General features: G+C 59.5%; 1 protein-coding gene across 1 annotated transcript; it reads left to right on the top strand.

The window, feature by feature from the left end:
- Positions 1 to 7,168: 7,168 nt before the first annotated feature.
- On the top strand, positions 7,169 to 10,949 carry FEZF2 (FEZ family zinc finger 2). The gene is made up of 6 exons (XM_087744160.1): positions 7,169 to 7,244; positions 7,640 to 8,236; positions 8,576 to 9,429; positions 9,529 to 9,663; positions 9,757 to 9,889; positions 10,349 to 10,949. Exons 3-6 carry the CDS (start codon positions 8,632 to 8,634, stop codon positions 10,612 to 10,614), a joined length of 1,332 nt encoding a protein of 443 aa, XP_087600286.1. The 5' UTR covers positions 7,169 to 7,244; positions 7,640 to 8,236; positions 8,576 to 8,631; the 3' UTR covers positions 10,615 to 10,949.
- The last annotated feature ends 5,184 nt before the right edge of the window (positions 10,950 to 16,133 follow it).

Genomic DNA, 16,133 nt, shown 5'->3' with positions numbered 1-16,133 from the left:
CGTATTTACAGGGAAGTCCAGCTAAAATATCCTTTTTTTGACAGACTTACTTAAAGCATGTGGCATGGAGACTGAAAATGCTATCAACTATTTGACTGACAAGTGTCAGCAGCTGTTCATCCAATTTGTTTTATATTTCAGCAACTAACAGATTCTTTCCCCTCTGCTGTAATGCATGTCTCCTGGCCCATAGGCATCTTAGAAATTGCTTTTCTGCCTCTCTAGTGACCAAAACGTCAAAAATATTAGAAGACAATTTGTGTTCAGAAGCATAAACAGGCATGCAGCAAAGCAAAGATGATTTGGTCGATGTTCAGGCTGTGTTCTTTTTAAAAAAGTCACAGCAAACCTAAGGCAAAAATTACTTCTCTAAGCTTTGAAAGAAAAGCTAAAGCAAGCAAAGTGCCCGATAAATCAGCACGGGTTAAACCATCAACTACCAAGGGAAAAAGCACTCATCTAACGGCCAACCAAACCACAGCTGAGCCATATTTCAACCTCTGCACTTTGTCTGTGAAGTTCACAACTCTGCAGTACCGCCACCAACACCAACGCCCGTTCAAAACCTGCTCCGTGGTGCTGTGATTCAACGGAGCCACCGCTGCATCCAGCTGAGCCCAGCTAGGAGAGTCCTTTAAGCCATTCACAAAACCCAGCCTTCTTCTTCTTAGGTCCAGCAATGCTTTCAGAAACTCTTTGATCCCTGACTGCGTATAACATAAGTTACAATTATTGCTGTTGCCACCCATTCTGAACTTGCTGGACTAAAAAGCCTGCGTGACACCTCTCTCCGGTGAGCTGCATTCAGCTGTATTTCCTTTCTTCAAGCATGTTTAAGCTCTTGAGCTAAACCTGAAGTGATATTTTCCTCAGCCTTTCTAAAAGATGCATATTCCATTTCAAGTTGTAAATCTGCATTTGTTGTAACTATGCAAAATATGGGAGAAAAAAAGTGCAGAGATTATATGCAATCTGCCAGCAGAGTTGTGTGCCATGAGGAAAATGCCTCACAGGTCAAAACAAAGAAAAACACTGAGCAACAAATTAGTTGCAGGCAGTAGCTAATATGGAGATCAAAAGATTAAAATCAACATGCAACGATGAAATCACTGGAATAATAGGAGCACTTAAGAAGATTAAGTCAATAACAGAGTCCAGTAGTACAAAAATAAGATTTTGATTATACTGTAAAATTCGATATTGGGAGAGCAAAAGCAATTACAACCACGACATGCTTCGCTCTCCCCGCCTTAGACCATCTTGGCTCATTTCCTATGCAAGGAATACAGTTGTTGAAATAAACAGAAATGTTATGACTCAAGTGCTCGCTTCAAAAACAAACCAGGTGGTCAGATCAGATTGGGGACTGACAAGACGGGTTCTGTAAAACGAGGACTTGTTGCAGATCCCGGAGGATACGACAGCTGGGGGGAACAAAGGCCACACCGTTTAGGACTGCTTTCGGGAGAGAGAGCTCCACAAGCAGCTGATCTCGGGGGGCTGTCCCGGGCTGTCAGCTGGAAAGGAGAGGCACGCGCTGGAAGGGAGGAACAAGGAGAGGAATAGCTCAAAGGCTTGAAGGGAATGTGCTGGCGAACTCTGGTAACAGGGAAGGTTTTCTCCTATCCAGCTAAACCAGCAAAGACTGCAGGTTTGGTTTTGCGATGTACATGGCAGACTCCAAGCCCATCTGGACCCTCATGTAAGGGACGGGAACATGTCCCATAGCCGTGTTCGCCAGTGCTGGGGGTCACCCAGTAACACAGCCCAACGGGGGTGGGAAGGACAACCCGCTGAGGGGCAGCTAACACTCACCACAACAGATACACGCTTGGTCAACCCAGGTGTGTAAGCAGGGAGAGATGAACTGGTCCCTCCAACACACGCTGGCCGCGGCCATGGGACACCAGTCTCATCCACGGACTGCGGGGCCAAAGGCCTACAGCTCCCCGGGGAGAAACGGTCACCCCGGTGGGGGCCTCCTCACCCGAGGAGTCTCAGAGCCCTCGGCAGATTCTGCAATGCTCTGTGTTTCAGAAGGAAGAGCCTAAGCAGCTCCCCTGCTCCCCAGAGCTGATGACTCGCCTGGGCTTTTCTCTAAATTGGTTTTTCAGCATCACCAGCTTCAGCCCCACCCCCACCCCAAAATCACAAGCTAGGCTCGTAATTAAATCAAATAAATAAATTATCAGCTATTTTTACAGAATTTGTGGGTGTTCTTGAACATTCAGGGAATACTTGGGTCATGCATTGAAGATTTTTCCTGCAATAACAAGGTCTGGATTTTTCAGTTTGGGCTGTGATTGTTGGGAGGATTTTTAGTGGTTCTTCTAGATCACGTCTTCTGGAGTGAAATCGGCACTTTTCTTGTGCCCAAGTGGCACAGCAGCAGTTTCACCGGTCAACATGGAAGTCCTGCCAGGCCCTCTCCAACTCAGCTACCACCACCAGGGACAAGGATGCTTCAGCCCCGACGGTCCTGAGTGGCCTGGAAGAGGGAGGTAACACTCTGCCGTCTGCTGCCGCCTCAGCACCTCGCAGCCCGTGGAGTCCTGCTCTGCGGCGGGTGAGGACGTCTGGGACAACAGTTCAAACAAGGGCAAATACAAATCTCGAACAAGGTAACATGTGGCATAGCCAGAAAAGCTGGTCGACACCGAGTGGGGAGTGAGTTGCAAAAAGACGGTGGGAAGATTGGCTTTGTAAAGATGCTTACTCTCTTTGATTTTTTTTCATTGAAGAAGCAAGTAATTTTGAAAATGAGATGTTTTTCTGTCTCATTAAGGGGAGAATAATTCAAAACACGTGGGGTTTGTCCCACTTATTTTTTTGGCCATCCTTCTTTCGAGCAAAAAAGGGAAGGAATATGAACACAAAACTGAAGTGGGCTTCTACCCGTTTTCACTGCTTTTTGCTCCTTTTTCTGAAACGTTTTCAGTAGGAAAGTGAGAACAAGGCCATCCCCCCATTATATTCTCCTTCTCTACTTCCTCCCACCTTTTCTCCTAAATAGAAAATAAGGGGAAAAAAAACCACAAAACCAGAAAAATTTAAAAGCTCCCACTCTTTCAAAACGAAAAAATACAACATTTCAAAACATTAGGAAGGGACCTATTTCGGTTTCAGCATTCAGAAATGAAACGCAGCATTGCTCCATTACCGCAACGTGAAGAATGACTATTTCCGACAGTGAGGATGGAGGACAGCAGATCACCTCTTCAACAATTTCTCGCTTGCCTTACTGGCCAGGTTGACTTCGGACATGATGCGGACTCGGTCGATTCCTCGGCTGTCTCCTGGGCCAGACCGGTCTCGCACCAGAACTAGACTTCACCCATGACGTCTCTCTCCACTCCTCACAGGCAGGCAGTGTTTTTGGGGCATAAAGCCTGGCTGGGATTGAGCCGTTAGTTACCATTCCTGTTGACAGGCAAACTAGAATAGGCTCTGGCTCACTTTCTCCGAGCTGCGGAAGGAGGAATGAGCCGAGAAAAGAGTTCATTCAATTGCTTCTGTTTGGCAGCTCTGCAGGACTCTCCGCATAGACAGAAAGAGATGTGGCAAGTAAGGAGTTGCCATTTTTAGAATTACATAAGCCAGTCTGATTGCCATCGAGGCACTCTGTGCAGCTCCTGCCACGGTGCCCTGCCGGTTGCTCTGCAGTGGGGCAAGATTTCAACAGCTTTAGGAGCAGGTCAGATACCAGCTATTAAGATTAGACTCAGGCTAAAAATGTCGATGTTACCCCTGCCATAACTGACGAAGTTGACCAGCAGAGCCATGCAAGGACCGTGGGCCAGCATGCTTCCAAAATCCCACTAACTGCATTTGCTCTGGGACCCACGCAGTGCTCCAAAACCTAGCTCCCCAGTAGTGTTTCATTATGCCCCCAAAAAATAATCTAAATAAAGTAAAATTATCTGCCTATGTATGCGCAGTAATGTGTACATAACTCGGTGAACGGGCTGAAAAAATAGTCTGGAGGGACTCAATGCCTCTGCTCCAGCCCAGACGGCCTCGCCATGCACTGCCCCTGCCCTGGGCACAGTCGCGGCGGTCCCCGTTGGGTGACACGGCAGCGGGGTCACTCCACTGACCCTAAGGGCCCTGCAGGATGAGAGGGGCTGCCCGTGGGGGCTGAGGCGCTGGTACTGCTCCCGTTACGCGAGGTACCGTAGTTTCAAAGGGGTAACGGAAAGCAGTCAAATGGGTAACAAACAGCCCCCTCCTCACCCCAGCCCCAAACTTTGCTATGCTGATTTCCCCATTCGTTGCTTGCTAATTTGTCCAAAAAGCATCTGCCTCTGACCACTGCGAACCGAACTCCAGCCAAACACCTTGGGGCCATCCCCGGGCAGCACTCCGAGGGTGTAATTGCTGCCTTGCACCAAGCCAGACCCAAACCCAGGACGGTGGGGCTGGGGCCCAGGCAGCACCGCAGCCCAGCTCTCCTCCCAGCCCAACCCTGGGCCCCTCCGCTGCACCTTGCACCAGCCACAAGGCTGCAAAGCCACACCAGAAGCTGCCCCCCCCCGGCTCACAAAAGGCAGCCCCGTCCTAAGTGGTGTTGGTGGCTCGCCCCGTCGTCCATCACCTTCTGCTATTAAAAAAAAAAAAAAAAAGTATTAAAAAAAAACTATAAAAAGGAAAGCAGCATCAAAATCAAAGCCACCATTTCAGAGAGATCGAAGCATAATGCTAATAACTTTCGGCAGCTTCCACTGTGGAGTTTAAGCAGCTGCCAAGTTAAATAACGAGGAGGATCCTAAGTTACCTTCCAGTGGACCATAAATGCTCAGCGCCGACCGCCGGGGCGGGGGCGGCCCGACGGGCGCGGGGAGCCGGACCGGGCCTGCGGGGCCCTGCGCTCCCCGCCCGGCCGGGACGCAGCCGGGAGGCGCCCCCGGGACCCCCCGCCGGGTGGCCCTGGCCCTCGGGGGGCGAAAGGGAAACCCCCGCCCGTTTTCGATGTCGGCGGCCGGGGAGCGTTTGGGGCCGGGGCTGCCGGGCGGCTGTGGGACCAGGCGATGCAAAGCGGCGGCCGGTGAGCCCCGGGGGGAGCCGGGCCTGCTCCGCGCAGGGCCCGGCCCGTCCCGCCCGCCCCGGCCCCGCAGTCGTTTTCCTCAGGGGGGATAAATACTAAAATAAAAAACAACGGCAGAAGCGATCGCGTCTGCCTTGCGGGAGGCTTTGCGGCGTGCGCCTTCCAGAGAAAAATCCGCAAACCGTTTCTCCCGTCTAAACGTCGGGGGTGGGACGGGGGGGCGAGGGATTAATACCCCACGGGAGACCAGCCCCCACGGGGGAGGCAGAAAGCGGCGGCGCCGAGCCGGGACCCCGCAGCCCGCCCGACGTGCAGCCGCTCCGGCCCCCCCCAGCCGGGCTGGCCCACCGCGGCCCCCCGGCCCCCTTCAGCGCTGAGAGGGGCGAAGGGACGGCGGCGGGCAGGGGCAGCTGTCTCAAAGTCAGTCATTTGTAATAGGCTCGGCGGAACAGCAGAAGTCGAATCGATAGAGACAGCCTCCAGCTGTGCCTAAACCTGCGATTTCAATTAAAATACTGAGCTCCGATGCCCGGGTCTTAGCTGGGGTCCCAAGGCGCTGATGCGCAAGGCGTGCGGTACCCGGCTCCTCGCCGGCCGGGAGGCGACGGCCCGGCCCGGGCACCGGCCTGGGGCTCGGCAGGGGCTCGCTGCGGGCCGCGGGGAGGAGGCGGCCCCGGGGCCGCTGCACCGGGTCCCCGCCGCCGCTGCTCCTCGCCCCCGGGACCCCCGAGGCCTGCGGGACCCGCTGCCCCGAGCGGGGCGGTGGGTGCGGAGCGCCGAGCCGGCAGCCCACCCCTCGGCCGGGGAGGGAAAGGAGACCCGGGCCAGAAAGCAGCGGGGCCAGAAAACACCCCGGCAAGGACGAGGGCGGCGCGGGGAAGCTGGCAGCGAGCTCCCAGCCCCGGCTCCACAGCCCTCTTTTATCCTGCCCGAAATCATCTCGTTTACAGAAAATATTTGTTTGCACTATTAGTTGGTACTGGAGTTAATTACTCAACGTGTGAGCGGGGAGTAATATGGATAAAAGCAGCCCCAGTGTTTATTGTGTGGGTGAGCTGTTGAGCGGTGCTTGAATAAACTGCAATTAGGGTTAGATAGAGATTAATTAACATGTGAGTGGCAAGGTGTAAAATAGTTCCCAACCCTCCACTCAGTATAATCTGCAGGCGAGGAAAAGAAGTTTGTGGAGGCTAATTAAATACTTTGCTAAAGCCGGCGAGCCCCGGGAGCGAGCGGAGCCCAGCCGCCGCCTGCCCGCCGCTCGCTGCCCGGCGGAGGCGCGGGCCGGGCGGGCAGCGCCGCTCGGCTCGGCGCGGCGCGGGTCCGCTCGGCTCGGTGCGGCTCCGGGGGCCCGGCCGGGCTCTCCCGCCGCCGGGCACGGCTTGTGCCGGTGCCTGCGGCTCTCTGCCGCCCCGTCCCACCCTCTTCCCCCCAAAGCGGGACGGTTCCCCCCCCTCCCTGCCCCGCACGCTGACCCATCCGACCCAGGCGGGGAGGACGGAGCGGGCAGGGCCGGGGGGACGCCAACACCCGACGGATGCTCCAGGCGGAGAGACCCCCCCCGAGGCGGGGTGTCCCCCGGGGCAGGGCGCTCCCCTCCGCCCTGCCGGCAGCCCGGGGCGGCCGCCGCTCTCAAAGTTTGCTTCTGGAGCGTGTTGTGGTCCGCAGGTGGAAAAGCCTGTCTGCAAACAGCCGGCAGCGAGCTGCCCCGGCGGGGCGAGGAGGCGCGGCTTTGTCCGCGCCGCACAAAACCCCCGAATTCCTCCAAACTTTCTTAGGGAGGCGGAAAAAAAAAAATATATATATATATAGGGGTCTTTTCATTGCTTGCTTTACCTCTGGCCAGGCTCAATCTAAACCCTTGGCTCCCCCCGCCCCCTCCTCCCCCGGATAATCCTCCCCTTTATTTTAGAAACACACAAAACCAGGTTCCACGCAGCGCTATAGTGGCTACAAGTGAAAGAGAATTGAGCGCCCTGAATCGCTGGGGGAAAATTGGTTGGGCTGAATAGCCGCGGCAGGGACGGGGCGGCTAATCAGGGCCCGGGGAGGTGCCGCCGCCGCCGGGCCCCCCTAAAACAGGTGGACGCGGGACTCCCTCAATTACCGCGTCCTCGCATCGGAGGCTGCTGCAAATCCTCCCCTCCCGCATCAAGGCGTTTTAATTAGAGAAGAAACCCCGGCAGCCAGGCGCTATAACGTAGCGTCGCCTATTTTGGGGGGCGGGGGGGTGGGGAGGGGGGGCACGGCCAGGGCTAGGGGGGGAGGGCAGAGCCGCCCGGCTGCCCCCCGGGAAAGCGGGCACCTTTCGGGGCGACGATTTGCGAAACTCCCGTTCGCAGCGCTGGGGTCCTTTATTATTACTATTATTATTATTTAATTTATTTTTTTTTAAGCAGCGAAAACCCAGCCCTGGACTCGACTCCCTCCGCGTTTATTTAAGGCTAATCACCAGCTAGCCTGAGAGGGGAGGGGGGTGGAATTAAACTTAGTTTAATTAACATTAATACACTGTCCTAATTAATGGGTTGGCTATTAATTTATACATGCTGGGGAGGCTCGCAGATAAGTGACAATTTATTAATTATCTTCCAGCTCGGTTGCAACGGAGCTGATTGCAGATGGGTTGCCAAAATAACTCGAGCATGGTTGCGTGGTAGTTGCTTTAGGAAAAAAAAAAATTCATTCTCCCCCTTCTTAAAAAAAAAAAAAAAAAGAAGAAGAAGAAAGAAAAAAAACCCTCACGCTCACTCGGAGTGGCTCTTCTAACCCCAGCAAGAACTGGAGCACTCTTTTCCACCCAACTTGTGAATCGCACTTGCCTTCTAATTTGCCACATGCAAAACGATTCCTCTGCTTTGCAAGTTGCTTTTTAAGAAGGGAGAGAGAGAGGAAAAAACCCAGCTCGCACACGAGCGATTTGTGCGTCTTAAACTGGAAGGAAATTGTGCGTGGAGAGGGGGGGGCTCCTCTTCCTCTCTCTGCCCCAACCCACCGCGCTCCAGCCCGGCGCCTCGGCTCGGGGAAGATCCATGGTGGCATCCCCATGTCATTCTGCTCCAAGTGACTTCATGTGATGTCAGCTTTAAATGTACGAGACCGTGATCTGACGCTCAGGAAGATGTTTGCTACCAAAATGTGACTGTGGCCACACCGCGCTGCTTGGATGAGTCTGGCCGGCGCTGGGCAAAGGTAAGCGGTCCCCGGGCGAGCCCCGCCGCCCCTCGCCGTGCCCCCCGCCCCTGCCCCCGCGTCCCGCACCGCAGCCATCGGCGGGGCTGGGCTGGGTGGCATTGGGCTGGGGGAGGTTTTCCTTTTTCTTTTTTTTTTTTTTTTAAATACTAACAAGGTCTAGCTTGCATGTTACTTTAGCGTGTTCCGCTTAATGAGCAGTAATCTGGTACCCTACGTGCCATTGTTCTTGGATATGTTCATTTGAATGTAAATAGGGAGGGGGTGCCGGTGGGGGGGGTGGGGGGAGAACAAGGTGCTTATTAAATTGATTTGTCTCCTGGCTTTTCTGGAATGCAGAGCCGAGAGCGGGAGCGAGTCGCTGCTCACACCAAGTTCCCGCACGGCGGAGCGACATGGCGAGCTCGGGGTCGCTGGAGACGGTCATGCCTTCCTCCTGCCCCCGGCACGACGGCAGGGCCGCCGCCGCTAACCCCTCCAAGACCCTGGCCTTCTCCATCGAGCGGATCATGGCCAAGACGTCGGAGCCCAAGCCAGCCTTCGAGCAGAGGCACGGCGGGCCGGGGCCGGAGCCGGAGCCGGGCAAGAAGCCGCTGAGCCTGTGCTCGCCCCTGCCCTGCGTGATCCCCATCCCGCCGCTGGGCTACGAGGTGCCCTCCAAGACTCTCCTCAACTACTCGGAGCTGTGGAAGAGCAGCCTGCGGGGCGGCGCGGGGCTCTGCAAAGCCAACTGCGGCGTCTGCTGCAAGGCAGAGCTCGCCCTGGGCCAGCCCAGCGGCCGGCTCATCAAGCCGCAGGTCATCCACCAAGCGGGGGCCGTCCCGGCCGCCCCCCGCTCCCTCTACTACTTCAACTACCTGGACGCCGCGTACCACCCGGCCGAGATCCTGCACGGACAGCTCTTCCCGGCCGGCCTGCTGGGCGCCCCGCCGCCGGGGGGGCTCTCGGCCCACCAGAAGCTTTTCCTGCTGGAGAACGCCAAGCTGGCGGGGCTGGCGGCCGAGAAGCTGCCGCCGCCGCCGCCCTTCGCCCACAAGGAGCGGCTGCCGGGACACCTGGACCAGGTGATGAAGGAGGCGGCGGCGGCGGAGCGCGGCGGCCCCCCCAAGGGCCACGCCAAGCTGGGGGGCGGCGGCGGCGGCGGGGCGGCGGAGGGCAAGCCCAAAAACTTCACCTGCGAGGTCTGCGGCAAGGTAAGGGGGGCGCCGGCGGGGGGCGAGGGGACGGGACCGGGGGTGGGGGGCCGGCGGCCCCGCCGTGCCTGACCCGGCCTTCCCGGCGCTTCCCCGCAGGTGTTCAACGCGCACTACAACCTCACCCGCCACATGCCGGTGCACACGGGGGCCAGGCCGTTCGTGTGCAAGGTCTGCGGGAAGGGCTTCCGCCAGGCCAGCACCCTGTGCCGGCACAAAATCATCCACACCCAGGTAGGTGGGGGGCAGGCGGGGTGCGGGAGGCGGCGGCTCCCCCCCCGCTCTCCCCGCAGCCGCCCTGACGGGCCTCTCGCCCCCCCGGTGCAGGAGAAACCCCACAAGTGCAACCAGTGCGGGAAGGCGTTCAACAGGAGCTCCACGCTCAACACCCACATCCGCATCCACGCCGGCTACAAGCCCTTCGTCTGCGAGTTCTGCGGCAAGGGCTTCCACCAGAAAGGTGAGCCGGGCCGGGCCGAGCCGGGCCGGGGGCCCCCGCGGGGCCCTCGCCCATCATTAGCGGGGATTAAAGGCGGCGAGCCCTGCCCGGCTGGGGGAAGAGAGGGGCGCGGGCAGAGCCGCCGCCGCCGCTCCCAATTACCTTCCCTCTAAGCCGGGCCGCATCGCCGGGGACTGCTGAGGGGTCTCCCTAAATGCTTTTTAAATGAGAGGTGCCGGGCCTTGGTCCTAATCCCGAGCCCTCCATTTGCCGCGGGTCACCGGGCTGACCCTGCCTCTCATTTGCGCCCTGCCAGTTGCGCGCTGCTCGGCGGTGACAGGGACCGAGTTTGACAAGGCGGCCGGGGGTGCGGGGGGGACACTTCCTAATGCCCCCCCCCGTCCTGCCCTGCCCGGCCTTACCTGTGCGGCCCCGGCACCCTCGGATAACCCTCTCGTCCACCTTTTTCCTCTCTCGCAGGCAACTACAAGAACCACAAGCTGACCCACAGCGGAGAGAAGCAGTACAAGTGCACCATTTGCAACAAAGCCTTCCACCAGATCTATAACTTGACTTTCCACATGCACACCCACAACGACAAGAAGCCCTTTACGTGCGTCACTTGCGGGAAAGGATTTTGCAGAAACTTTGATTTAAAGAAGCACGTCCGAAAGTTGCACGACAGCGTCTCCAGCGCAGCACCGCCGCCGCCGCCGCGGGACCCTGGGCGCAGCGGGCAGAGCTAAGGGCCCGGCGCGCCGCCCCACTCGGACCTGCTCCACCAGGCCAGCACTATTTATCCAAACCAGCCTTTCCTTCTCTGTCTTTTCCCCAGCGAGCTCAGCCGCCGGTAGCAAGCGATCCCGAGCCGCAGTTGTATATAAGAGGAATCTTATTTAACGGCGCGTTGGGCCGCCGGAGCGGGCCAGGAGGGGCCGGGCTGGCCGCCCCCCGCCCGGCGCCAGGACAGCGCTCTTTATACGTGTCTGTAAATCTCCATTTTAAATGTACGCTCGAATAAGTGAGGAATATATATATATCTATATACATCTATCATGGGACAATAAACCGGCCCTTCGCAGGTGTCTCATTTCCCACCTCGGCCCCGGTCCGAGCGGGGGCCGGGCTGAACGGCGCTGTCTTCCCCCCGTGTAAACGCGGCTTTGCGGGAGCCCCGGGAGCCGGGCCGGCGGCGGGGAGCCGGGCCCTGCCGCTCGGGAGCCCGTCGGGCCCCGGAGGACACAAAACGAGGGCGGGAGGAGGGAACCGAGCGGCTTCAGCGGGCCGCAGTCCCCCCGGGAGCGGGGCAGCGCCGGTGCGGGCCGGGCCGGCGGGGCTGCGCGGCCCCGGGCGGCAGCACCGAGGGCGGCTCGGGGTTTCCCGGCGGCGGGGTCGGCTCGTCCCGGTGAGCTTCAGCCGCTCCCGAATGCCGATCTTCCCCTGCATGCAGATGAAATGATCTCACGCTCGCTTTCCGAGTAATGACCCAAATTAAGAGAGAAAACACAGACCCTTCAAACCGCATTACATTAATCACTCCCAGCAGGCCTCAGAAACTCTTTTTGATCAGAATATGGATAATCAAGCACTTGGATTACACTAAATATTCCCTTCTCATCTTCCCCCCTCCCGCACTTTTAATATGCAAGTGTCTATTCCGGCCACGTCGTTAGGAACAACATTATTCTAGCGGAACGAGGAGATGGAGCCGGCCGGGCGTGTGCGTGCTGCTGGGGCCGGGCTTGCCAATGAAGAGGGGAACGAGCGAGACACCAAAATGCCTGGGGACGGCGTGATGGGGAGTTCACCTTGCTCCGCTTAATTGAGTGGTTAAATGGTGGGAGGCGAGGACGAGCACAGCTCACCGCCGAGCGCAGGGCCGGGAGGCGACCCCTCGCTCCGCCTTTCTGGATTCATTATTCGGCCGCGACGCTCCGTACTCCCCCGGGAGCGGGCTGGGGCCGGGGGCGATGGGGCCCTGCTCCCGCCGGAGGGACGGGGGCGATCTCAGAGTTTCGCGGGGTTTGCGTTTCGAAGTGCCAGAAGAAGCGTTTTGACGGTTCGGGTCGGGTGAGGAGCGGGAAAGGATGCCCGGTGATCCCGGCAGCGGGGAAAGATAGTGCCAGAATTTGTTAAAAGATTTTGGGAGAGTTTCAGGTTAAAAGGAAATTAAAAAAAAAAAAAAAAAGAGAAAAATGCAACCCCCGTCGCCGTAAGTCACCGCTCTGGGAAACCTTGGGGGGGAACCCGTCCCCCGGGCGAAGGGGCCGGAGCTCAGCCCCGTGCAGGCGGGTCGCGGCCGCAAACCGCCAGCCGAGCCCGGCTCTCCCGCCGCCGCGCCGGGCGGGCCGGGGGCAGCGGGAAGGGACCCCCCCCTCTCGGCGAGGCCACTGTGCGGGGGGAGGCCGAGGGCGCGGAGGAGGGGAGCGGGGCGCGGCCCGCCGAGCGGCTGCGGGGCCGGGGGAAGCGGCGCTTCCTCGGCACCGCGGGCGCCGGGAGGAGGCCTGGGCCGGCAGCCGGGTGCCGGCAGCGGGAGCCGGGCGCGGCTGCGGGCCCCGCAGGCTGCTTCCCCAGCCCTCCCGATGGGCGAGAGCAGTGCGAAACCTGCTCCCGGGGAGGAGAGGAAGGAAGCGCGTTCTTTTCGCGTTTTTATAAAAAGCGACGTTGTTTACAGAGCCGTCTGAGAGGGGGGGAGCGGCACCCTCGGGGCACCCTGAAGGGCCGCGCCGGCCGCCGCCGGGTGGGTTTGGTCCCCTCGCCCCTCCGGGGGGGCGGCGGGCGGCCCGGGTGCCGCTCCGGCTACCCCCGCCCTCGGACGCGCCGGGAAGGGGCCACCGCAGCGCGGCGGCCGCCGGCCGGCCCCGGCCCCCCCCGGGATCTCACCCGCATCCCGGCACACACAAGCCGCGGATCGCGGGGGAGGGGCGGCTCTCTCAGACACACACACGCCAGAGACTCCAATTATCTTCTCCCTCACAAGATGTTTCTGCTGTCCACGACTGCTCACACTTCGGCACTCTTGCCAGCAAGCCTCAATAATAACACAAAACCCGCACAGAACCCCCTCTCCCGGCGCCGCAGCCGCGCACACAACAGATTGAGCGGTGCCGGTGCCTCGGGGGGAGGCTTAGAGGTGCCTCGGCGCAGGGAGCGCCGTGCCAGCGCCGCCGGGGCCCCCCCGGCCCGGCCGCCGCCTCCCCGGGACCGGGCGCACCCAGGTGCGTCCCGCCGGGGCCCGGCAGCGCGCCGGGCACCGGGAAGCGAACAAGCCAAAGGCAGCTGCGTTGCCCTTTTCCCTGCACTCCGCTCTCCAAACGTCTGAGCAACCAGTTTGCTGCTAGAAACATGTTAATTGCCAACGGAGCTCATTAAGGCATGCACATGCAAAACACAGCGAGGGAGATTAAATGGACAAAAGCGCAATAATGAACTGTCAACAATCGGACCCATCTACACGACCAGGAGCACTCAAGAATGAGGCATTTAGAGGCAACAAAGGATTGTCTGGGACAGGAAGAAAGGACGACCTAGACTTTTGTTTAGTCAACACAATTGATTACAAATGAGAGATTAACAGGATAGCTTCAGAGTTTTTTTGAAGGAGGCAGAAGAGAAAAGTCCAATTAAGTGCACCGAATGTTAACTACATTGATTTCCACGGCCAGCCCTAGAGAAATTCTCATTAAACCATCCCTGGCGATCCCTTTTGGAAAGTAATTTGTCTCCCTGATGGAGCAGAGAAAGGGAGCCGTGTAAAGAGAAAGAAGCGCTAGTTCTTGGCACAATGAGCTTAGGAGACACACTGGAAAGAGCCAAAGGGGGAGTTAATGAGCATCTGACAAGCCGCTTGGACCCGGGCCTGGAGAGCAGCGATGAAAAGATGGAATTGGCCAACAACTATTCTTTATATCAAACATAAAAAGGCCAATCTGAAACAGGGCTGCTCAAAGCTGGTGGGGAAGAAAAGAAAGGCCCCCACTGGGGGGTGGAGTGGAGGGCTCAACTGCCCCATTGGGACAGGGAAAAAGGAGAGGGAAAAAAAAAAAAAAAAAAAGAAGAAGAAATGCAGTGGCATGTCCCTCTCCCGAGCGAGCGGAGCTGCCGGACCTCGGCACCACCCCCGGGCCGGGCACGGCCGAGGGGCCCGGCAGCCCCGCCGCAGCCAGCGCAGGGGAACCGCTGCCACCCCGGCCCGGAGGCCTCTGCACAGCCTGGCCTCACCCCGCACCGCCCCCGGGAAAGGGGAGCCCACACCAGCCCAGCTGGGTACAGTTTTAAGAGGTTATCCCGCAGAGGTAAATCACCGAGCAGCCCAAATCACAGCTGCCTGGCTTTCCCCAGCCGCCCCCCTCCTCCCGGGGCTGCATTCGCCCACCGCTGCCCCGGGGGAGCGGGCACCGCGGAGGGCAGCGCACGGCACCGCGCCTCCTCTCCCCTCGTGTAGACACGGCTCGCTCGGAGGCTCTTAAATCAGATTAGAGCTCGTTAATAACAATTTTGGCTTAAGTCTGTATTGACTTAGGTTTAGGAATGGCTTAGCACTCTCGCTTAAGTCAACACGACGGCTAAATTGACACATGCCTTTCCCAACCCGCCGGGTCCCCGCGGACGCCCAGGTGCCCGCAGGACTTGTCCTTCGCCCGCTTTAAGCCGGTTTGCGGCAGCATTCCCGTTCTTTTTAAGCGAGCCCGCCGGGCCTCGAGCGTGCCAGCCCGCCCCCGCGTGTCGCCCACGAGGGTGACCCCACGGAGGGGCTTCGCGGGCCCCGCCACCTCCCGGGGCCGGGGTGCGGGCATCGCCGTCCTTCGGGCTCCCGCCCAGCCCCCGGCCCGCTCCCGAGCTCCCCCCCGCCTCAGGCCCCCGCTGCCCCTGCAGATTTGGGCCCCGGGTACCCCTCGAAAGCCGGGGCTGCGCTCCCACCCGCGGCCCAGCTCCGCGGAGAGAGGAGGGGGCCGAGGGGAAGGCGGCCCGGCGGGGCCCGGCGCGGCCATCGCCCTTCGCCCAGCACCGACAGCGGCCACGGCCAGGGCTACCGGCTCCCGGCCGCCTGCGGCCCCGGGAGCAGCCGCCTGCGGGCGGGTCAGCCGCTCCCCCCCGAGGGCTCCTGCCGGCGGGTCCCACCCCCGGGCCAGCTTTGCCCCGCGCTGTTCCCCTTCCCACCCCGCTTCTTGCTGCCGCCCTCCCCGCCTTCTCCCGAGCCGCCCCGGCCCTGCCCTGCCCTCCGGCAGCACCCCACGCCATCGCCACGGGGGCTTTGGTAAAGACCTAAAGAGGGGGGAAAAGCTCTCACCGGCTCACCCCTACCGTCCTCCCTGACTCTCCAGGCCACCCTTCCCCACCGTTTAACCCCACTCCTGGCCCACTCTCACCGCTAACCCTGCCCAGGCCAAAGCCACAAGCTCGCGTTATTCATATTTATCTCATCTACCTGTTGCAATTACTTAACTGATTGAATCACGGGCAAAACGTGTCCTCAATTAAAAAAAAAAAAAAAGTGCATGTGGACCTGCGTGCTCTGCGTTTCGGGGCAGGCTGCCTTTCCTTGTCCCATCCCGGGGCGGCGGGGCTCAGCCCGCCCGGGGCCCGCGGCCCCCCGGCTCCGGGAGCACCAACAGCCTGCAGCGTGGGGGCTGAAACTCACCGGGGCTCTTAAACTCTGTAAAAATCTGCTTTAAAGTGGCTCCGGTAAGAGCGTGTTTTTGTCGTGGAAAAGCCTTCTTGTCCCCAGCGGGGATGGGGACAAAATGCTGTAAAACAGGGAGCGCAGAAAAAGGGTCTGGTCCTAGTGTTTATAAACCCGAAACAACACAAAACTTGACTTTTCCTACAAATATCTGCACCGCAGGCTGATGAGTAAGGTTAACAGCGATCCGGTCCGGAGGCAGGAGTCCTTCCCGCCGCGGGGGCAGGGACCGGGCACCTCGGTAGGGCAGCACGGCGGCTTCGCCTCTCCCGGCTCCCGGCCGCGCCCGTCGGCGCACCCCCGGCCCCGGTTCGGGGTGAGCCCCCCAGCCCCGGCCCGCCGCGCTGCTCCGGAGCAAAGCCCTCGCCCAAGGCCGGCGGGGAAGACCGAGGCCGCAGGAGCCCGGTGTTTCCCCAAATCAGCGCCGCTGCCTCGCTGCGATGGGCACGATCGTCCTTCGAAGGGCGCAGGCGTTTTCCACCGCGCAGAGAGCACCTGAGAGCTCCCGCGATCGCCTTCCCAAAGTCCCGTTAACTGTCTGATACTCCTTCTCCTGTCTTCCTCGCCGCTGCCAGTTGCCAA

The sequence above is a fragment of the Nipponia nippon genome, unplaced genomic scaffold, assembly GCF_047370975.1.
Source record: "Nipponia nippon isolate SJK-2023a ecotype South Korea unplaced genomic scaffold, ASM4737097v1 scaffold_9, whole genome shotgun sequence".
Taxonomy (NCBI): Eukaryota; Metazoa; Chordata; class Aves; order Pelecaniformes; family Threskiornithidae; genus Nipponia; species Nipponia nippon.
This window is presented reverse-complemented; position numbering and strand designations above follow the sequence as displayed.

Bases quoted from the DNA above. Each gene is read 5' to 3' on its own strand.
- FEZF2 (XM_087744160.1), top strand. From the start codon at position 8,632: ATGGCGAGCTCGGGGTCGCTGGAGACGGTCATGCCTTCCTCCTGCCCC. The intron at 9,430-9,528 runs GTAAGGGGGGCG...GCTTCCCCGCAG, and splicing joins CCTGCGAGGTCTGCGGCAAG to GTGTTCAACGCGCACTACAA. The intron at 9,890-10,348 runs GTGAGCCGGGCC...CCTCTCTCGCAG, and splicing joins CAAGGGCTTCCACCAGAAAG to GCAACTACAAGAACCACAAG.